Here is a 24,101-nt window from a genome sequence, read left to right on the forward strand (position 1 = left end):
TACTTTATTTGGTACACAGTGGTTTGCCTACGGAACTGCTTTAATTCTTCATAGCTTCGTTTCAACAAGGTTGCTGGAAACGTTTCTGAGGTTAGACAAAATCGATGTGCAAAACCAACCGAAATTGACACCAAAGCACAGTTTGTTCACGCCAGCAGATGTGATTCTCTTTCGGTTGTGTGGGAAAATCCCAGCCTTTCTGAAATAGTCAGACTGGCCTGACTGACACCAACAATGATCCAAAAGTCACTTAAATGAATTTTCTCCCTCATTATGACGCTCAGTTTGACCTTTGTCTTGATCGTACCGACATGACTAAATGCACCGAGTTGTTGCCAATGGACTTTCTGATTAGGTATTTGTATGAACAACCAGTTGAAGATGTGTACCTAACAAAATGGTTGGTGAGCCCACACAAGGCACTAATCTTATTAAAAAACAAACAAACAAAAGCACCAGTGCCATTATTTAGGTTTGTGTATGGAAATAAAACTAGTGTAATATTTGTGTTTGTCTTAAAAGCATTTCTGTTTATCTGTTTATGTTCTTATGAACTTTGCAAGAGTTTATGTTCCCCCATTTCTGACATTTTAGATGACAACCCACAGCAAATGATTTTAAGAGATGGCTTTATATTTGAAAATAAATAAATAAAAATACATCCAAAGTAGGATTTATAAGCTTTAAAAGGAGCCCAGAGAGTGCGGTTTACTAGGTCAAACAATTCTAAAGCCCGATTCACTACAAAGTTCTTCCAAAATGCCAAAAAATAAACCCCAACACTGCAAAAATCCATCACACAAAGAGCGCTCTAGCATAAAGCAGCAGTTTCAACACTTCACACCTAGTCAGTCATCATTACATTAGAAACCAACAGACTTCCTTTGCATGCATGACTGTAGCACCAAAAACAAATGTCTTACCTTGGGATCGTTTAGTAGACGAACGTGCGTCCCCCTGTGATCCGACAGTGATCTCTTCACCACTGTGCGATGCCGAAAGTGATAATAATCGCCAAATACCTGCAGAGATAAGGAGATATGATCCATTATCACATAAGAGCCATTTAAGTCTCTCTGTAATCTGATAGCAGCTCTTCATATGATAATAGGTTCAATAAAGTATGAAATCACTGTAGTCTCTATCCTTTCATATTCTTGACCAATAAATCAATATTTCCAGGAAAATCACAACTGTGTGTACAGAGCCAGTGCAAAGTCAGGCAACACGCAGCTGGCAGTTAATTTATAAAATAATACACAGGTATTGGTATGACCTTCAGACCAGTTATAGAAATATTTCATAAATATATACATATGCTCATATAAAGAGTACACGTAGTTACATAAAATTCTTAAAGAAAAATGCAACATAACAGATGATAATTTTTTTTTATCAAAATCATGTTTCTATTTACTACAGTCCATCTATAAACTCATTTTGGCCTGGCTTATCTCTCCCATCTTTGCAACCATTTCTCTCCATATTTTGCGGCGCCTAATTAGGCTAATGGGCTGCCAGCAATGCATGACACGATGTACTCGCATTGTTTGTGTAAACCTACCCTACCCCACTCATGGTACCACAAACTTGACTTACACATTACTCATTGGGAAATCCTATACGTGACCCATATTCCTCTGTAATCAGTCCATTAATACAGTATGAACCTAGGTTATTAATATTGAGCAGCAGCACACTTGGGAGAACAAGTTGTCTAAGCAAATGAAAAACACTTCACATCACAGCAGAGCAGTTTCAGAAGGAAAGAAACATGGTGGCTTTGTTTTACTTTATTTTTTAAAAAGGTATACATTTAAAAAAAAAAAAAAAAAAAAAAAAAAAAAAAGGAAAAGAAGAAGACGAAGAAGAAGAAAAGAAAAAAAAACACTATAATAACCCATTATCACACTGATCCTTGTTTTCAAAGCCCCGCATTATGAAATGATTCAGTATGTTATAGAAACAATGCAATTAAACCTTTTTTTACAAGGGCTATATTTAGTAATGAAAGTAAAATGTTCTCGGGTGGCCTCTAATTAAGCTTTTTTTTTTTTTTTTTTTTTTTTTTTTTTTAAAAAAGTTTAGTTTCACTTTTTGTTTTCAAAAGAAGGATTTCCAAAGCCAGTTTTGAGTGTTAAAAATGTTGATGGGTAGCCTTAATTAGGAGTGGAGAACAGCCATATATAACCAATGTGTCTGCCTGAGCCCGTTAGTCACTGTGTGCTACATGGACTGTTGATACAGTCTGTCTAATGAGTGATGACTAAATAAACTAACTAAATGAATTAATGGTGAGAATCTACACATCCCAAAAATAAATTAATTGACACTGAATCCAATTTTATAGTCTATTACCAATTTAAATCATCTTTCAATAAAAAGAAACAGACTCAAGGGTGAGGTTTAGCTTGCTTTTGTACTAGTTCTCTACTGGTGTTTTGACTTTCTGATCAATTATTAAAGCAAATGTACTCATCAGTTAGAGCAAAAATTACCAATGAGTTTTGGAGAAAAAAATACCCATGTATGCTCAACTAATCAAACAATCAAAAAACTGTATTGAGTAGCAGCTGATTTTCCCCTTATGTTTCTTCTCAGTTTCCCTGCTTGTTCCCGCTCTGCATTTGTGTGATTTCTCTCCAGCTGCCACTTGCACACTCTTGCACTAATCAACCTCCGGCTGGATACATTCCGGCTCTTCACTCGATTATCTCACACATTGTGCAGTTAGCCAATGTGTTCCAAATACAACGGACAGCTTCTAGTTCAGTTTTTTTCTTGTGCTACCAAGCCTGCCAGCCCTGCCCCCTCTTCCACATCCACTCACAAGCTCAAGGGCCAGCCACGCTCTCCTTCCTGCTCCACCTTAAGCAGTTTCCTTGCTCCCCACCTCATGCTCATCCTGGCAATGGTACTGTACAACAAATTCAGTTCAACTGCTCATTCTGCTGGAGTCCTGCTTTTGGTTCTCAATCGGCTTCTTTATATTCTGAACTGTTAACTAAAACATACTTACACATTTTTTTTGTGTGTGTGTTGTGTGTCCCAGTAGAGATTGGTGTTGAGCTAAGGTAGTGCAACACTCCTCAACTCTAAAACAGATACGGCTCAGCCCACCGACCTCCTCTGCTCCCATTTAATCACAGTAAACAGGCCAATTCAGCCTGGCTGACACAAAAAACTCTTGCACACAAAAACCAAAGGACAATAGGGAGGCAATAACCGAGAGGGAGGACACACTTTACAGTGATATTTAGCTCAGAGGTGGGACGACCAAAACCACAAGTCTCTGTGTGCAAAAATCATTAAAGAACAAGTCTGGATATAAAAGGGGAGAGAACACTGACAACCAAAAGGCATTAGCCAAGCCAACCAACCCTTTTCTGAATAAAAGAATGAAAGCAGGTAGCGTGTCCATTGTGTTTGCCAAGATAAGAGCCTGGGAGGCTGGACACTGATCAAAGACATGGGCAAAGAGTGGCAGGCTTCATTAAGCAACCTTAAATAACACCAACATCAGTGAAAAGATTGGCTGAATGGAATAATTGAAACTCATTGCAATGATGGTCAGAGAAGATAAACAAGGTTTAAAAAAAAAAAAAACAAAACAAAACAAAAGAAAAGAAAAGAAAAAGTCACTGTTATCCAACTTGGGAAACCTTTTAATTAAATATACGTGTCTGAAAATTTTATTTCCATAGGTCATAATTATTTCACTTTAAGGCATCTTGTCATCAGATTTTTAGGAAATTTGCAAAGTTATGCCAACCTCCCTACAAAAAAACCCCACAGCAATGTGGCCTGTGATTAGTTTTTGGACAAAAACACCTTGCATGCACACACATACTCGAGCAGGGACAAAAAGGTCAATTCCCCTGAAAACATCTCAAATGTTATAAATGTATGCGCACACATACACTCACCCACACTTAACCAAAGGAAATCCATTCCAGTCCTGTTAAATGTCTACCCTGCAGCTTAATCATCATCATCAGGCAATCAGCAACAAATCTTAAGAGCTTGTGTTTAACAATTTATCTCAGGATCACACTGTTTCTGTGGGGTTTTAACTGCTTTCCACTGAGAGAGAAAGGGCCATTTACAGCAAAGACATTCACGTGGAAAACTGATCTGGTCCACAACTTCTGATGCGATAAGCTGGGCACCGCTGGAGCACGACAGACTTAACCGGTGCTCACCTAGTGGCCTGTTACTAAAGTGAGGCATTAATCCATCAACCTCATTAATATGCATAGTAACAGACAGTGGAAAATTACTGTCTGCTGCTTTGTTTGCACATTGGCTCCCTCCTCAGCTGCCAAATTTACCTTTTGGGCAAAGCACTTATCGAAAGGTTTGGTGTCTCATCTCCAGAGGCTGTTGACACAATTATGTTTTACAAAGAGCCAAACAATGTCTGGAGACAAATTGGGAAAGAGGTTTGGGGCTGCAATAAGACGACAGCAAACAGTTTCGGATGCTGTGAACATCGAGCCTGTGGATTTTTGAAAATCCCACTCAAGGGGGAGCCATCATTGTGGTTCAACTATGGACACATCAAACCACCCCACACTTCATTTTCATTTGGATTGCGTTTGATTTAAGAGAATCACAATGTAGGACATTACCATATTTTGCTCGTGCATCAGTGAGCAGAGATAAATTGAAAAAAAAAAAATTAGACTTTCATAGGACAAGTAATCATCCTAAAATAGTTCAGCAACTTGTTTATTTAATGAGGCCGGAGTCCAATTACTCGCTGCGGTGAATGGGCAGAACAGGGCACAGATGGCCACAGTGGCAGCTGGATGTAACAAACTGTTTCTTAAAAAAATAAATAAATGAAATAAAATAAAGACAACAACAGAGTAGACAGACCAACCCGAGCTCCCCGCACACACCTGAAAATGGGCTTTCACAGCTGGTCTATGTTTCTGCCAAACCGCATTTAGTCATTACATGTTCTCTCCTCATTGTTTGCCCCCTTAATTATTTTCCTAGCACACGGCGTCTCTAGTTACTCATTAACCTTTAGTTTTATTTGGCAACTATGCTATGTATTTACTTAATAAGAACGCAAGCTAAATCATCACCACAGTGGCTCAATGGCACTGTTGCCCCACAGGAAGAACACCGTGTTTTGAAACGTAGCCACAACAAGGCTGTTTTGTATAAGATTTGTATGTGCTCTGTGTTTGCATAAGCTGCCTCCAGTTTTAACCCATCCTATGAGGACCTAAATACAGACAGCAAACATTTTGCACGAGTTAAAGAAAATTACTCAAAAAAAACTTGCTTCAAACTTTAATTTAACATTTTTTTGTTTTCTGTTGAAGAGCTGTACATTAAGCAGTGGGTAATTTGACAAACAAAAAATGTCTAAATTAATATAATACAAACTGGAACAAACTGTTAAACATATGAAGCCTTACAAGGTAAATGCAAGCTACCTTATTTATCAACAACCAATCCATTCTCAACAAGCTACCGCCCTCATTCCTCAGCTCTGTTTATACTGTAAACAGAGATTATAATTCTTGGCACAGTCGACCATTCAGTCTACACAAACTGTTTTGAAGAACTCTGATTAGCTCATTTAATGTTGAACAAAAAAAGAAAATGAATTAAATACAGAATTGACATTTCTGTACAGAGGACAGGCTGATATACGCACTTTCAATATCTACACTTGAAAGAAGAAAAAATGACCCACAGAGTTAAGAGAGCCTCAGTTTAAGTGCTAATGATCTAATGATTAAGCTCATTTTGTATTATGTGGCTGGATGGGTTAATGTGCAAAACAAAAAGATCAGGATTCCCTCCTTTAGCAGATGATTAACCTTCTCAGGGGTCTGCCACTTGGCTTTTGTTGGCTAGTTGGGGACCTCTGATGAACCCAAACACACCTACATCCACCTGCTGGCAACACAGCAGGCGCACGTTGGCAGATTCTGTTCAGCAATGTAATGCAATACTTGAAATCCTCGCCACATTTTTACTTCTTGTTAACCATTGACTACACAGTAAATGCCAATTTTTTATTGACTAAAATAAATAATATTTACACTGATGCAGTCAAATAAAATACTGATTCTCGCACCTTAAATTTATGGCAAGCCTCTATAATAACAATGCAATAAAACAAAAGAGGCAACTATTGTTTGCCTTCTAATTACTTAATAAAAAAAACAAAGAAATATTAGCTCATTATATGCTCCTTTCTTATTGAGTCCCTGCATTAAGAAATGACGGACTCAGCATCTCGGCCACTGCAGCACAACCTCAACTTTATAGAGAGGATGAGCGTGTAAAAAGTTTACAGTGTCATTGCAGGAGTGCTGCAGGGCTGGTAGCTCACGGGTCGATGCATGCTGTTCTCAGATGACTGACTAACTCCTCGCAGTGTCTTTATGGTGCTGTGAAGGTAAAGTCAGAAGCACAGGACAAGACACATACACAGCTGCTCTAACACCCCAAGTCCCAGCTGCACTGAGTTTGTACAGACTAACATAATCAATTATAGAAAAGCAAATACATCTGAGCAGTAGAAATCCAATCCATCTGTGCAATCGTGTTAGGATATATGGAGATATAAATATATATACACACCCCTCCCCTTTAGGTATTTAGCCCCATTTGTGAATCAAATGGTTTCCTCGAGTGTCTCCATGGTCACACATTAAAAACAAATGTCTGAAAAAGTGAAAGGAGAAAAAAAATGCCACAATGTTCTGGCTGAATACTGAAGACTTACTGTGAGACACTGAAAGCTGGCCTCAGGATGAAGTCAGATAACACGCTAAAAATTAGCTCATCCTGAGCACAACTGCAACCAGCAGGTGCTGTAGGGAAAATGTCTGAGATACGGATTCATGAAAATATTCTCAGAAATGAAACAAGGTTCATTGGATGATGGCTGACCGCAAAAAAAATACCTTCAATTATTAACCTTTATTTAACCACCAAGTAAAAAAATAATTCAGACTTTTTAAAAGAGCTCTGTGGGCCCAGATAGGCAGCATTGCCATAGCATGGTTTTTGATGCGATGAGTTGTTGAGTTCGAACCCAAGACCTTCCTGCTGTGAGGAAACATTGCCAACCACAGGACCACTTTAGTATTGTTCAATTCAATTTGATTTATACAGCACCAAATTACAACAGCAGCTGCCTTAAGGCACTTTGCACTGTGGGGGAAAGACCCTACAATAATACAACAATATACCCAGAGATGGTTGAAGAATCAATTCCTCAGCTGTCTTGGGACATGTGTGCAAAAATGTATCTGGGATTTAACTGTCACAGATAAGACATTTAAAAATCTATATATATGTGAAGGCCTTGATATTCATTGTGCTTTAGAAAAAGAAGAAAAAGAGTGAAGTGTGCACGCGTCACCATTTCCTGAACTGGGAAATTCATCTACTGAAGGTTTTGATGTACAACCAGCAGTATTCACAAGAAACACAAAGGTAAAGGCAAGTGCAAGATATGAATCATCCACAGCAGATGATTCAGACTAAAATAAATCCGCGTTTGTCCAACAGCCCATTTTTTTGTATTCATTCTGATAGCAGTGGTGGCACTGTAATATTGTTCATTACTCTCCCAGTAACATTTTACTTTCATTAATATTTAAAATTATGTCTAATTTATTTTGCTGTAAACACCTCCAAGGCAGCTGCAGTGCATATATACATGCACACTTTTTTTAAAGCAGTTCACTAATGCAATACAATGTCCCCAAGCAGGCATAAAGTGATAGTCTAACTCGAGCAGTCGTCTTGCATTGATCCTTTTAATTGTTAATAACAGAGCAAAGAATTCCCTCAAACTGGACAAAAGATTCAATTAGAAGAGTGCAAACATGCTAAACTACTAATCGAAAAACTTGGCTGATGTGAAAACGTCCCTTCTTGTTAACTGAAATAAATATCTATAATGTTAAAAAAATAATAATAATAATAAAAAAATAAGGCACATGTGTGATTATGCTCATAGAACTTCTAACATGATGAACCTCTAATCACAATTGTGCACTCTCTCTTACAGCCGGGAAACTACTTTTCATGATCAGCCTGCTGGAAATCAAAGATTGCCCCATTAGATTTGTATTAACAGTTGAGAGATAATCTCTTTAAACCCATCAACAACTCTCATGCAGATGTCTTGATGAGCTCTTCCTCATTAGTGGACTGTATCCATCACTGGAGTGTGTGTGTGTGTGTGTGTGTGTGTGTGTGTGTGTGTGTGTGTGTGTGTGTGTGTGTGTGTGTGTGTGGGGGGGGGGGGGGGGGGGGGGGGGGGGGGATGTCTTGAAAGGAAAGACATCTATACAGAGAAGGAGGAAATTGGAGAGGGACAGAGAAGAAGCAGGCTTTTATCACAAGGGAGGCAATTCTATCAGTGGGAGAGCAGAGTGTATGATTGCTTCTGACACTGCGAGGGAATACTAAATCTAATCTGAGCTTTCAATCTGTATTAAAAAAATAAATAAATAAATTTTAAAAAAGTACAGAAAACTGACCAAAACAGTTTAAATGGAGAAAATGATGCTCTTTAAAACCAAAAAGATACCAGGGAGTCATTTTGCGCTTCGGGGTTCTTCCTATTTTGCCCCCCTTTTCCAGCAAACTTCTATCTTTTGCGGTTATTTCGGTCTATTTCACAAATAAAAATTAAAAGTAGGTTTGAGTGAACAAAATCATACTGAACAAAACAGGTTTAATCTTTTGTTTTTAGAACGGTGGTGATTTTCCTCTTACTAAAACCTTTATTGGTGTCTGCAAAATCTCTATGCAGAAACAAATAATAATCCCGTTATTGTGTAAATACACTGTTGTGGCATTCTGGCTAATTGCTGTATTGCTAAATAATTACTTAGAGACTGTAGCTCAAGGTTGCGAAGTTCATGAAAGACAAAAGGCGATACACAGCATTTATTCCGGTTGCAGTGCTAAAACGGTGAGCAACAACACTGCTGCCAAAACAGGAAGTAACTGGTTCTGCTGATACCTTCCTCGTCCCTCAGACATTTTGACATCTGTGCAGCCTTGTGTATTACAGTTTCTTTGAAGAACTACAGCTATAAAGAATGGATCATTACAACAAAATTTCTTTCCTGCTACTACATTGCTGTATAACTTGTTAATGTTCAGCCAAGCTTAACAGTTGGTTATTTGTGACGATATATGTACCGGCAGTTCAATGATATTGCCACTTATTTCAAAATAATTTGGTTGTGACAGTCATATTAACACAGTTATAAGGCAGTTGGTAGAGAGCCGCTTTGCAGGCTGTGCTGTACAGGTATACAAGCAGCTCTGCATAAATCACACCATCCTGCTTGCCTTGTTTTTGAATATATAAAGCTCATTGTGCCCGACGCTCCCTACAACAGTAAACAATACTCTGTGCAAGCAGCAGAGCCAAACCACGTGACAAACTGCATATGGTCATTACTGTGGAAACAAATGCGTTTCCATTTTTTCCCCTTCATTTTTTGCAAATTTATCTAGTCTTATGAAACAGCAACATTTTCATATGATAACTGGCCATGTTCTAATGCAGTATGAAAAATGCCCCAACATGGTTGTAGTGGTTTGTCTGTGTTGCCTGAAACATTCTTGATAGCACTCTACATGCAGCAAATGTACACTTTTTAGGAAATGGAGAAAATAATCCGCATGATGAGGTGAAATGTTTTGGGGGGGTTTTCCAGCTCTCAAAAAGGTCACACCATTTCACATTCATGAAGATTCTCTTCCCCCCTTAAACACTGAACAAAGTAAAATCTGACAGTGCTGAGAAGAACAGAAGATGCACCATGAATTCACTGGCAGGTCGTTTGCTTCTCAGCCCCAAAGGCCCCCTGTCAGGAGTGCTGGAATAAAAGCTATTATATAAGGAGACATGAAAGCAGGGTGCAAAAAAAAAAATTAAAAAAAAAAAAAAAAAAATCTTGGATTGGATGCCATTAATATGCACTGATGAATAACCATGAGCGCTGATATTAATGCTGCAATGAGTCAGATTACCGCACTGAATTAAACGATTAGGCTGAAATGTAGGTCTCATCACCTGGTTTCTGTTTTATTTTTATTTCCCTATTTTAAGGTCAGTTTATGATGTACATGCAGAGGTGATGTTCTTTACGGGGAGTTTAACAGCTGAATCTGAAGTTAACAGTGCATCTAAACTAGCAAAGTAGCACTTGGATTGTAAATTCTAAGACCACAAGGACGCGCGCACACACACACACCTCTGTGCTCATTTCAAATATAATGTCAGTAATAACCTGTTGAATTTCTTCCCACCTTCCCCTCTTCCTTGCTCACACACACAGACTCTCTCACACACTCACACACACACACACACTGAAGATGGTGCAAAAGGTGATTGCCAGTGGGACAGGGGCTAATAAGATTTAATTCTGCAGTCTAATTCTATCTCCCCTTTTAACTCACGGAGCAAAGATAGAGCACTCCTGCAAGACAGTAATACCAAACAGGCTCTCCCCCCACCACCACTGATGGACCGCTGGGGCCATGTGAGGAAGCTGCACTCTCTTAATTTCCATCTAAAACATTTCCATCACTGTCCTCTCCCTCCACAGAGGACTGAACATTTTAGTCTCTGCACCCACCACACCACCACAGGTAGCTGAGCCCTCTGCACTTCAATTTAAAGGAGTGTCATGAGGGTCTCCCCAAGGTGCACAGCAGCTGCATTTTAAGAGTGACTTTGAGGGAAATTGTGAGGTGAAGGACATTTCTTTAATGAAAACTGCCTTAAGTTAGAACATTTCTTGCCCATTTTTGATGGCCTTAGCACAATATGGAAACTCTATACTTCAAGCAGCTTCTTTCAACTCGCTCCCCGACAAAGAAGGGATTTGAAGAGGATCATCTCTCTCTAACAGCTAACTTCTGAGGCAAACTCAGTCATTGTGTTCATCAGCTCAGAAAAGAGCTTCAACAGTTGCTCCTCTCAGGCTTTCTAAGAACAATATTTAACACTGTTCATTAGACTGGGCTCATTTTGACCATTTTCTGAGTGTTCTGTTATTTTTGACTAGTCTGGACTCTATTGTGTGAACAACAAGTAAATTAATCACCCAGAATATCCTTAATCATTATTTGTTTGTTTATTCCAGTACATCCTGCTACACAGTGCTGGCATTAAATACTGCTGCCAAGGCCCGAGGCTGTATGCATTAGTCCGTGTGTGAGATCGCCCTGTTATTCCACAACAGTCACTGACTCAGTACTTCTCAATGCGCCATATGGGAAGTCGGGTGAAAGATCGCAAAACAAGATGCAGCACACATTTTGAACAGGGGAAGCCCTTAAAGCCTGTTTGTTACTGCTGCTTCCATGGAGACTGAGATTCAGTTTTGACTAGGGATGGGTATCGTTTAGGTTTTATCCGATACCGGTGCAAAACCGGTACTTTTGAAACGGTGCCGGTGCTCAAACCGGTGCTTAAAAGAATGGAGAACACAAAATTGGTCCAAAAACCTCTCATGTTCAGCTGTTTTTTTGTAAAAAGATAACAATGTTAGCCTTTTCTGCAGCTATGGGGCATATATGGTATCACTCTTGGCTGGAAGCAGTGCTTAATCAATGGAAAAAACACAAACTTTGTCCAAAAACCTCTCATGTTTAGCTGTTTTCCACTTTTTCTTTGGTCATTTTAGCCTTTTTGGCCAGGGTGAAGGGAGTATCTGCCATCAAACAAGAAGACAGCCGCATGTAACTACGACTGTGTTTGCTAGTTCACCTTACATGCATTAATGTAATAACGTGGTTAGCCTACTCAACGTAAATTACACACGAACAACATTAAGCTACTCACGCAGAGAAGAACGGCTGCTGCTGCCATCATCATCATTTCTGCTACACTGGCAGGGCTAGGGGCCAGGACTCTACTCTTCGGGTTTTTGGGGGATGTTGCTAACTCCGGGTCCGATAACAGGCAACCCACCTGCAGTAGATGTGCACGGTGTGAGGTCTCGCAGCAAGCTATCAAATACGGCGCATTTTTCGGCTTTTAAAAAAAAAACGCTATGCGTCGCCAGGTGTTTCATCAGATTCGAGGTGTTACCTCCTTTGACAGTATCACAGTATCACCTTAAAGCACTTGTTGCAGGCTGCTGAGTTTGCATATTTTGCTGTGAAGTACAGCCAGACTTTTGACCGCTTTGCCTTGGGCGTTTTTAATCTGTAGCTCTGCTCTAAAAGAACGTACGTACCTGGACCCGCCTACTATCCTCGGAAACGTAAAATGATTGGCTAGAATCTAAAGTGTATCACAGCTCAGGAAAAAAAAGCACCGAAATTAAGCACCGAAATGTGCGCTGCTTTTCGGTCTGGTTACTACCGTTTATGTCAGAACCGGTGCCATCATGGCACCGGATACCGGTACCCATCCCTAGTTTTGACAATCTGGTATCTTTTAAGGGGGCGAGAAGGGCAAGGGAAGGTGATAAAGTATTTGGTTTGTCAAAATAAGAACAGCCTAGGTGAGTAAGGAAAGGGATTATGCACACTGGAATTCATCCACAAGTAATACGGTGTTATTTTTAAGTGCAGCAGGGCTTTTCAAAACATCACCCAAACTAGACACAACCGCTGTGCATTTGATATGGCATGCTTTGCAAACATTCATGATTAAAAAAAATAAATAAATAAAAATGTTGAGCACATATTTCTGGCTGAATAGCCGTCTCATCAGTCATTACTTATCTGTACTGCCATTGTCTTGCTTGAGGAAAGACTACACGCTGGGGCTTTGTGCTTTTACGATGTTGCAGTAAAGGTGCTAATTTGGGGAAAAAGTCTTCCTCCTCAGTAATGGGCACCTGGTGCCTTATGGGCCACTACACACATGCACTCACATCTTTCATCCCTTTAGCTTAAATTTATTTCAACATCAATTTCACAGACAAACGTGCAGCAATAGGCGAGAAATTGATGGTGCCAAAAAGTGTTCCGGCGACTACTCACACATATGTGCTAAAACAAAATGCTGCACACACACACTCCAAAAAAAAAAAAAAAAAAAGAAGAAGTTGTGAAATATTTCTTCAGAAAACTGCTTCCAAGTAACTGAACAGTCTAAATGAGGCACCAGCATAGTGAGGCTCATCAGCAGCAGTGCATAAATGCATATTACAGGCACACCCACTTTCTAGCTATCTGCAAGAGATAAGATTTTTTTTTAAGCTCTGCACTGATATCAAAGTTTCCCATAAATGAACTGCATCGCAACTGTGAACGGTACCAGGAAAAAGCCTGTAAGTAAAGGATCATTTCCCCGAATATCTCAGTCATCTTTAAAGTAGATAGTACAGGGAAAGCATTTTACACTTAGGTTTTATGTAGCGGATAATGGCTGGCTGGCTCTTCTGAGGAATTTGTGGGATGTCTTTTATATTCAAATACATTCAAAAGAAGATTAATAATCACAGTTCAGCGCATCGACTTCTGAGATTTGACTTTCAAAGAAGAAGATTTGTCCCCCCCCCCACATCCAGTTAGAATAGTTAAGTATAAGCATAACCTAAGTCACATCCAGTCAACTTTATTGTGCATCTTCCAGTTTGCAAAGAACAAATCTGTCACATCACAGCATACGACACAAACATCGCCATCGATTCAATATCCAAAGGTGAGTTGGATGACATCCATTAAAAGGTTTATAGATCAGAAGGGACATAGGAACAAGAAAAATGTAGATTCCCAATTAAATGTACTCACTAGTAAACCGATTAGAGCAGGGGTCTCGAACTCCAGTCCTCGAGGGCCGCTGTCCTGAAGCTTTTCCATGTGTCCCTGTTGCAACACGCCTGAATACAATTAGTAAGTCATTAGCAAGACTAGAACGTGACTGCATGCTGAGGTGGTGATTCAGCCATTGGATTCATGTTACAGCAGCTCATGAGTGAATGAACATGGTGCAATAAAAGTACTTTTAGAAGTATATTTTTCCAAACACTTACATTAACTTAAATTTACTTGAGTAGGGTTAGGGGTTGCCACTTCAGCATGCAGTCAAGTTCTATACTCTTGCTAATTTTACTCAGGCGTGTTGCAACAGGGACACATGGAAAAGCTTCAGGACAGCGGCCCTCAAGGACTGGAATTCGAGACCCCTGGATTAGAGTGTTACCTCCAAAAATGATGTGCAACAAGGACAGGGTTTTAGTGTTCTCAGTCACCTCACCATTCCTATCCTTGGGGCATCATTGTGTCAAAACAATGACTTTTATACACAAGGAGCCACACTTGGTAATGGGTTGATCCGAAATCTTTTTAATACCCCAAGAATTGTATATTCATCCGTTTTCTCCAACTTACACTCTGGCCAAGTTGGCTTCTGTTGTGGTGCTCTAAACACTCATAACACTTTTGAAAGCCACCACCCTACACATCTTCTCTTTACTTATTATTTTAATCTACTGTCCATTATAAATGCCAACATGATATTGGCAAACACCCAATATCGGCTGATAATATCAGTCTGCAGTTAAACTGGTCAAGCTGTAACAACGAGTGGAAGTGAAAGTAAAAAGTGTGTGGGGACCCAAAGGTCTATGAGCCAGGCTTTTCTGGCTGTAAACCCAGGAGATTATGCCAGCAGCATCCCTCCAACCTCATTATGAGGAATTTGCAAGTCTTTAAAATGGGATGTTACCTCCAAGCAGCCGACATAGTCGTAGCCCAAGCATCTGAGCACTGGTCTAGTTTATTGGGATGAGAAGTCTTTTGATGCGACACAACAGACAATCCTGCCCATCATTACACAATTTTTTGCTGATCAATAGGTGGCAAGAAGGCAAAAATAAACTTAGCTGGCAGATACAGGGAAGAAGAAGATGGTAAAAAGTAGCCACGCATGTAAAACGGTGGAGGATCAAAATGTTTAATAAAACTAAGAAAAAAAAAAAAGTTGAACAAAAACTCCACAGGTGACCTTCACGTTTTGGTTAGCAACATAGAAGCTGAGCTGATAAGCAAATAAATCAGAAGACTAAGCGGAGTGCTATGCACACGCTGGGTGTAATGAGCAAATGATGATTAGCACGGTAGTCTTATTTACGATAAGGCTGAGTGAAAATACTGTCAACAGCAATAAAGTAGAAGTGAAATCAGTTCCAAGCAGATTGTCAGAGAAACTGGGCCACCATGGCTGATGATGAACCATCATCATCATCATCGTCGTAGGAAAGCACATCAACATAGAAATCACAGCTGTGCCCTGCTGCAGTCGCCACTGTTGCCATACATGCTGCACCTCTTTGTTCCTCAAATATGAAACTGATGTGTTCATTTATGTGGGTGAATGTCAATCAATCAACAAAATTATTCATAATTTCCTTACCCTAGGCAGTATGAACAAATACACTCTTCCAACCAAATAATTCAGCAGTCGAGGGAAGATATGTTGAATGCACTTACAAAACAGAATTATTCATAGTAGACAGCACCATGGAGCAAAACAACTCATGTCCAGATTATGAGAATGAAAAGCAGTCACTGCCTTGTCAAGGATCATTAAACTCATATGACATGGCTGCCTTTATTTCAGCTCCCTGTCAAATAAAGATGCACTTGGTGTGGCTTAAAAATAATATCAATTACGCACTCGTTCCATAGAGTGGAGAGTGTACAGACATTAAGCCGTGTGTACTGCCTTGCATATTGTGTGTGATCCTGGCACAGGAAACATCAAAGTCAAGCCAAACATCAATACAGTTTAAGTAACACAACACTGAGTAGAGAGAACTGTGTGTGCAAGATGAATTACCAAGAGCAATTATAAGAATAATTCACTTGCTCACTTAAATTCACTGTCAGACCATATGGTCTCTCAAAATGTGTGTAAAGTGTCTACCACTGAAAGCTGACATTTTCAAAAGGAACTGTGGCTTTTCAGTGTACCCTTATGATTGGCACATCTTTAGCCAATAACCAACCGACTGACCGCAGATGAGCAAATCCTGAGCAATCCTGCCTTCTAACTCTTAGAAGGACTATAAATTCCAAAATAAACTTTATTGTACTCATTATGACCTGAAACTAGTGACTGAGATCAGAAAGTTGTCAGGAAATTGTTTACAGAGGTCACAGAGGAAACAAGCCAATGGGCCTTTAAAAAGAACACAACTTTAAGGCATTTCCACATTGACTTCACTTTCCAGCCCCAAAAGCTACTTCCAGCTTTTAAACTGTCAGTGAATCATACTGTTGGAAAAGGTTACCAAAGTATTTCTACAGTCTTGGGATGCCTGTCAATCTACAATAAGGCAAAAAGAGGAAACACGGATGCCGTGTACTCTGGGGCTCTTTTCACATCTTTCAGGATGTTTTCTTGCAACTGTGGTATTGTCAGTTATGTCAGTGAGTCTTTCCCAACATCAACACATTCAACTGGCAAGTAAATTCCCGGTAACTTTATCCATCAGTGCCAATGTTCTTTTCTTCAGCAATCACAACTTGGACAAAAAAAAAAAGAACTCACAATAAACGCAGTAAAGAAAAGTCCACAATGCGTGTGACACAGGTCTAAAGAGCACACTGGTAAATATCCTCAGCCTATTCATTCATCTCCTCTGTAGTGGACACACAAATCACCCAAAATTTACAATTTTCTTCGTTCTCAGGAGGACCTGCGGGATGGTTTCCTCTTAGGAGGAGGATTACTGCATGTCGTCTAACGTGAACAGATGCTGAGCCATGCTCTGTCTGCACCTCCTCCTCAATCTCACTCACAGCAGGTAGAGTGAAAACAGCAGAGCTGCACATAACACAATCGCCGAATACTAGCAGTGACCTTAAGCAACATCGAGTCTTACTGTGGATACTATTGGCACACTAATCAGATTCAAATCAAAATGCTCACATATCACCATTAAAGCATTGTACATTTACTGGGCACAGCTAATATAGAATTTGTATGGTTGAGGCCTGATTGAAGTTGCGTATCCAGAGGTTAAAACATAAATCCTACACACAGCAGCACAGTTGACATACACCTACTCAAACATGTAATTACACATCATACGCTGCCTACAGATACTAAACCAAGTCCGGAAGAACTGTATGTTAGAAACACCTGTGTTTGCTTCATGCTGTCAGAGAATGATGGAAAACGAGCACAACATGAAACTGATCCCCTTTCAATCAGTTATGTTACAGTAAATAAAGGGGTGTAAATAGCTACATGGACAACAGCTGTCTCCCATTCAGTAAACAATCAAAATACAAGTTAACCAGATGTAACAAGAAATACTCTGGTTCAAAGACGTAAATCAATGGATGCAACGTCTGTGGGGAATTAAATTAAAGAACAATGTGTACAGTACGGAGGCAGGGCTGCTGGTAAAGTCCCTCCACACTGATGGTTGACCCACACACATGCGTGCTTGGGGCAACTAAAAAGTTTGCCCAAAGAAAGTACTAAAACAATGTAAATTAGATGCCGTGACACGTAGGATCAGATGATTTATAACAGTGTGACTCAATTAATGAAGTATGGAAATTTCACAATTTCCAGCATAGCTCAAGCCATTAAAAAAATAAAAAAAAAAATTTAAGTGTCAGTAAGCTGACTTCCCAGATTATAAGACATAGCTTACCAGTTTAACCCATTACTTAATGCGAAAACTTTTTATAGACCATTTTTCTCAGGTTTTGCACTGTGGTGGCATTTCGGGTCACATATTTCTATGGAAAGGAAAATTCCTTTCTCTTGAATAGCTCTGAGCACACAGACTGTTCAGCTGCTGGATTAAGACTTCTGGCTGGCCAAACCACACTGCTGCATGGAGGCAAGGACAATGGCAGGAAAGCTGGCCACAACCATTTCCTCCAGACTAACAGACCCAGCATGGTCATTCTGTTATTTAAGAGATTCCCTTCCTCCTTCAACTTTTAATCCACATCATCTGGTTCATTTCCCCACAGTACAAGACTGCTCCGCTTAAAAGTGTAAGATCAATTAACATTGAGACAAAGATTCAATTTATCCGACTTTAAAAAACAAACAAACAAAAAAACCAACAACAACTTTAAATTGACTTGGATTATGTCCTTTAATTACAATTCAACTGAAACAAATTTTTTTAAAAGAAATAAAAACTGAACATGGGAAGGGTTAGGGTTAGAATTTGAATCAGATGACACCAGTGGGTGTTTCTGCCCATTAAGTCCATTTCACAAGAACAAGTCAGATCTTTGCTGTGCAAAACACTGAGTCAGTTTGGGTTTTGAAACAGGGATGAGTGCACCACTACAAAGATGAGGGCTGCACTGGGTTTATAAGACAAGGCAAAGGGTTTAATAAAATTATATAAATAAAAAGTGCCCAGCCCTATCCTAGCATCTAAGAAGATTAATAATATACCATATATATGATTTCTGAGGATAAATGTCTTGTTAAAAGGAAATATGTCAGTGGTAAACAGAAAACCACCATGAGGCACACATTTATAACTCTCTTAAGTTTTCCCTTCACTGACTAATATGTGACTAAGCAAAAACAGAAGGCATGTCTCCTGAAACCCTAAAAAGTTGCACCAGTATCTGAGTTACTGTGAGCTGGGACAACAAGGAAGAAAGTGGAACAGAACTAAAATAGACAAACGAGCTGACCTGGTGCCAAAAAAAGGATAATAAAAGGTTTCAGGCTGTGTTGTGTGCATGTGTTGAGGGGGGTTATGATACAGCTAGTATTATAGGTCTGGAAAGCAGTGGGAGGCTGACAGTTTTCTGTGGACTAAACACTGAGCCCACTTGCTGGGAAAGCTGCCTCAGAGTCAGCACAGGACTCGGCTATTTCCCATGCACCATAATTGCTGGTCTCTTGGTTTACTTTGTGCATTGGAAGATTGAGAAATGGCAGCACTAGACTCTGAGGGAAACCTGTGAACTGTAGTATCTCCACTGGCCCACAGCAGCATGCGACTGAGCAGGCTGACGGGAACAAGTACTGTAGTCTGGACAACTGCCCTGAGAAGGAGAGCAAGCTACTGAGCCCCACCAACTATCAAAGCTATCAGAGTACCCCGTCCAAAACACTGTAACGTTCCCTGAGCTGAAGCTTTTCAGAAACAGATCCAAACAGATGGACACTTGTCACAAAACACCGTCATCACAGTTTCCTTTGCTACTCGTTTCCTTTATATTGCACCAAATGCTGCTGGAATCTAACATTTTTAGGTTGTGAGAGCCCGATTCAGCTCTGAGCCTTTTTTAGCTATAATGTCTAGAGCTCTTTTACATGTATTGGTTGTGCATCTAGGGCTGTTGTGCAGTTATATTAGTTAAGGGAGACATGCTTGTATTGTAGCGGTCACAATTTCAAAATCATAGAAATGTAATGCAACATGCATCTTTAAAAAGGGATCAGCTATGATTTAGTCGACGCACAGCCTAAGGTGCACTGAGATTAAGTGGGGTTTGAAGTTCTGTGATGCTGTGATTACGTGTTGCCAACTTTACTCAAATTTCTGTCTTGCTACAGTACTCTTCCAACAGAAGTGTTCAGATTTCCTGATATAATACACAGAAACCAAAAGGATTTTAGCGTTTAAATGCCAGTTTATCTAATATGTCACTGTGCGCATGTGTCTAAAGTTGCCAAAATTAGACAATCGGTCTGAATAACATATTTTTTAAGCTTATACTCGAACAGGTATTTTAATAACTGGCTGGTTAGACTGGCCCTCTAAGCTCACAGCGCAGCTCCTGAACCGTGCAAGAACTACATTCCCAGGATGCAGTCCAACATGGAGGTGGAGTTCATCTCCCTGTGGAGATAATCACTAAATAGTATCAGCAGTGACTGGTTAACTGGTCAGCAACATAGGAATGGCCAGAGCTGGCTGGTTTGCAGCAACATAACTTTAAAAACTATTAAAACAGAGAGCGTAATTCTGCTGGTCAGATGAAAAAAAATAAGATCACAAAAATGCTAGAATTATTTGCCAAATATACTTGAGAGGATGTTAACATAACTGGGAAGCCAGCCCAAGTCTATCTGTGGGAATCACTATGTAAGGAATTATGGATCAAAATGATAATCACTGTTTGCAGCCCTTGAGAATATCAGAGGGGAAAAAAAATCTTGTTATTGTAGTTTTGAGTTGAACCAGATCGTCCCGTCTTAATGTAAATGGAAAAATAGATTACAGCTTGGACCTCTTTCATAACCATTAAAAAGGACACAGCCTTCCCCCTCAGCTGCCAACATCCAGATATGTACATAAAAGTATTATTCTCCATCCAACAAACCAGTGGCAGCAAACTCCCACCGCTAAAGACCAGCCATAAAAAGAATCCAATTTAGCCAGCATGTCTTCAGTCAGCAAAATCATCATCCACAATAAAGAAGACGAGCGTCCTATCAATAGCGAGCATCCTGGGATTCAATTTCACAAACATCTGACGAGGTGGTGGGAGAGAGAGGGGTAGCTGCAACCCACTGATGCATAGCTTACATCAGCAATAAAATATTCATGAACACTTGAGCGTACACACCAACAACTGATACAGCACATTGATATGATGATTCCTCTTCCTTTGCAACATGGATAGATGACCTAGAAAGAAACCCTGTGTTTTACAGTCTGTGTCACTCGACTGCAGAGCTCAAACTAGCCAGCTGAGAGGACTTCCATGGAAACCAGAGAACAAAGACCCGATGAGCCCGCCACATCAATAAAACAGATGATATAACACGCTGGAAGGACAAACACTTTTTTTCCAAGGGATATCAACACACACAAAAACCCACTAACTCCAGCACATCTAGAAAATATCTCTGCCAAGTTGGCATGATAGCAAAACATTACTGGAAACACTCAAAAACAAATAAGCGCCTACTCAGAGTAAGACATTGCAAGCCACGAACTCCATGGTGCATGATTGGAAGCTCTGAAAAATTAATTCAAGGTGCAGCAAAAGAGACCGAGAGGTGTTTGGTTGTTCGTGCCAAACAGTACTTTGATGAGAATTCTTCCAAGACGCACTCGGCCTGCGAACGAAAGCAACTGTACTGACGTGCTGGCTTCATTCGGGCCAACAAAGAAATGTAACTGACGGCAAAAACAAGATGTTTCTCGTCAATACAGTAAACAAACAAAATGTGCTGTGCATCATGTACGTCGCCATCACATTTTTCAAAATCTGATTTTCATGGTGACCAGTGACACAAAACCAGACTCCTCTCAGAGCAGAAACCCATTTCTCTACCTCTGGCACTGCTGTAAAGCAACACTACCTGTATCGCTGAAGATGACACCTGATGTGAAATCTAAACCCAGCATCTCTGCTACACTACAATCTAAGACCTCAAAAGTGTTGCATTTTAGCAGGACTCCTGTTTCAAAGGTGTGGGGTTGGAGGGGGGGGTTCGCACGTAGACGTCATAATAAAGCTCCACCCAAATGCTGCATTCCTCCCACGCTGCTGCCTCCATTAGGCTATTGCAGGCTTTTAAACATTCACTTCATTGTTTTCATTGTAAGGGGCTTATCAGATCTAAGCCTTTAACCTTTTCAAACTGCAACGCAAATGACTGCTCCACCTCCCCGCAGCTTGCGTGCGTGCGTATCTCGACAACATGAGGAGAGGTAGGTCAAAGAAGATCGTTGCGCCTTTGTTTAGAGCCCCTGACATGACATCAAAAGCCAAAACCAGCTACTTTCACAAACAGATCAGTTACCGTCTAACACAATGCTAAACAATGTGGCTCACTTTACCTCCCGGCAACGTAACACTTAAACCATCCCCAAACGTCCACTGACATGAGGGAAACCAAGCAGCATCTGCTAATGCTTCATAATGAGAAACCACAGCGGCATAATGCATTCTACTGTTTTAAAACTCCACTAAGTCTCATTTGAACACATTTAGCAAGAATGCTGGTTTTCAGTGTGACACACGTTCACGCCTGGAAGGTGCCCAGTTCGACCACAGTCTTATCTCGTGGCCACTGGAGCAGATGGGTAAGTACACAGTCTAACGGCCCCTAAAAATTGGCTTCCTTCCTTGAAGTGATGTGTTCATTTCCCCACCCAGATTTACAGCATCAGCGATAACATTTATGACCACACATTCAAAGCTTTTTTTAACTTTACATTTTCTGTAGGAACTCTACTTAAACATAAACCAAAGATATTAAAATCACTGATGTCTTACTCTGGGAAAACTGTACATGCTGTACATACACAACATACGTCAGAGGCTTTTTGTGCCTTTGTTCAGGTGTTGACCCAGTGAAAGACAACCATTAATGGGGAGGGTTTGGGAAGTTCCCGTAGCTAAAAGTGAAGGCAATATTGCAGTTATCCACTGACCACCAAGAACCTAGAGTTTATCCTTACATTTTGTTTGTTTTAAACACTGCCTTTAAGAAAGTATTGATCATTTGTTTTATTTATTAATTTATCTTTATTTTTTTAAATTACGGTAACAGAGAATTATTACCTCACTCATGAAATAAAACTGCCATCCAACTACCTTCATAATGGATGCAATGAATGACCATTTCAGTCAATATGCATGTTATTTCCTCAATGTATAAAATCAAAGTCAAAACTGAAACCCACTTCCCAAAATTCAGTGTAGCTCCCTTAAATGATTTCTGAAACAACCCACACACTGCACATAGGTTTATGACACTTTGATGAGTACAGTGCACCGCCTGTGATGTTTTATACATTAATAGGCATAAAAATGTGTCACGCATTTAAGTCAAAGCAGTAGCTGAACATTTTGTAGGTATTCCCCACTGTCGTCATCATCAGCGTACAAAACCAAGAGTACTCTCCATTTCAATACTGGCATTCCTAAAATACCTCTTCTCTCAGTATGTGTACGTGCTTGTACATGTAAGCATGCTTATATTTAAAAGCTACAGAGGTGCCTGTCCACGTGTTTTCATGTCCCCTCAGCACATCTGGCTCTTGTTACAGCCCCTATGACCTGTGTGTGGTTCTGCTCCATCCCAGCCCCCATCGCTCCGCTGTGGGAGAGCAGAGTAATGACTGAGTGCTGCTGGGCCTCTGCTGCTACATTTCCCAGGACCTCTGGTAATATGGGTGGTTCACTTCTTTGCTCAAGGCTTTAGATGGCCTCCTGCTGATCAGTTTGTTCCTCCCGCCCCCACCAATCTTTGGCTTTTTTGTCTGACTTCTTTTTTAAAAAGGAGAACAAGAGTTATGTTGTCAGAATGTGTCTCCACAAATACTGATTTGTTTCTATGTTCTCATGATGTTGGCCTTCTCTACGATTACGGCACGTCGCAACACTGAGTTTTTTGACAAGACAGCATTTATTAGTTTGACCTGACAGCATTTATTAGTTTGACCTATAGCAGTGTCATTTTGATTAATAACCCAATCTAAAAAGATTAAAAAAAAAAAACAGAGGTTCACAGAAACTTATCAGTGGCTGAACTATAATGAGAACACCAAACAGAACGGAGCCGATAAATTTCACTGAGCCTTTGAAGTTGTCTCCATACCAGACACTGTTTTCCATCTTTGGGGAAATGGTATTGTGACATTTTGCACAAATATGTGCACTGATTTAAACAGAAAAAAAACAAAAACAAACCCATGCCAGATGAAAATGTTGCTTAATAAATGAGTGGTTAAAAAGTCCTTTTGATGTATGGAAGATTTGAGAACACAAGCCTGTCATATTTGGACACAATTATAAGAAGCCCATTGGCTTTTTCCGTTCACATTCTGCAACAACAACTTCATTGCATTAAAAGAACCAACAAGGTCAACCGTGCAACAAATGAACGAAAGGCATTTCTCCAGCAGTCCAACTTGTTTTGCAGCTGTAAAAAAAATGAGTAGGCGTTGTTCTGCTTTGCTCCAACTGTATGAAGCTTGTGCTGATGCATGATATGGGCAGACAGAAGCTTTCTTGGTTATTAATATAATTACTTTGCTAGAAATTCACTGTCATTTACTCATCTGAAAGCAACAGTAACAGTTTACCTTTTTGTCATCTTTAACTACACAAAGTTGCTGCCTAGCCATGAATGCATCGACTTAACTGAGCATAAAGGCGAGAAAAAA

At 40.0% G+C, this 24,101-nt stretch overlaps 1 protein-coding gene across 4 annotated transcripts in view; it reads right to left on the bottom strand.

The window, feature by feature from the left end:
• Nucleotides 1-24,101, bottom strand: part of furina (furin (paired basic amino acid cleaving enzyme) a) — an 82,606-nt gene that overhangs the window by 40,356 nt on the left and 18,149 nt on the right. For all 4 annotated transcript variants that reach the window (XM_084932634.1, XM_084932655.1, XM_084932642.1 and 1 more), the window contains exon 3: nucleotides 924-1,022. In XM_084932634.1, the coding sequence (XP_084788760.1) occupies nucleotides 924-1,022 (99 nt within the window). The remainder of the gene's footprint in view (nucleotides 1-923; nucleotides 1,023-24,101) is intronic.

This window comes from Perissodus microlepis, chromosome 1 (assembly GCF_051167445.1).
Source record: "Perissodus microlepis isolate ML-2025 ecotype Zambia chromosome 1, ASM5116744v1, whole genome shotgun sequence".
Lineage (NCBI taxonomy): Eukaryota > Metazoa > Chordata > Actinopteri > Cichliformes > Cichlidae > Perissodus > Perissodus microlepis.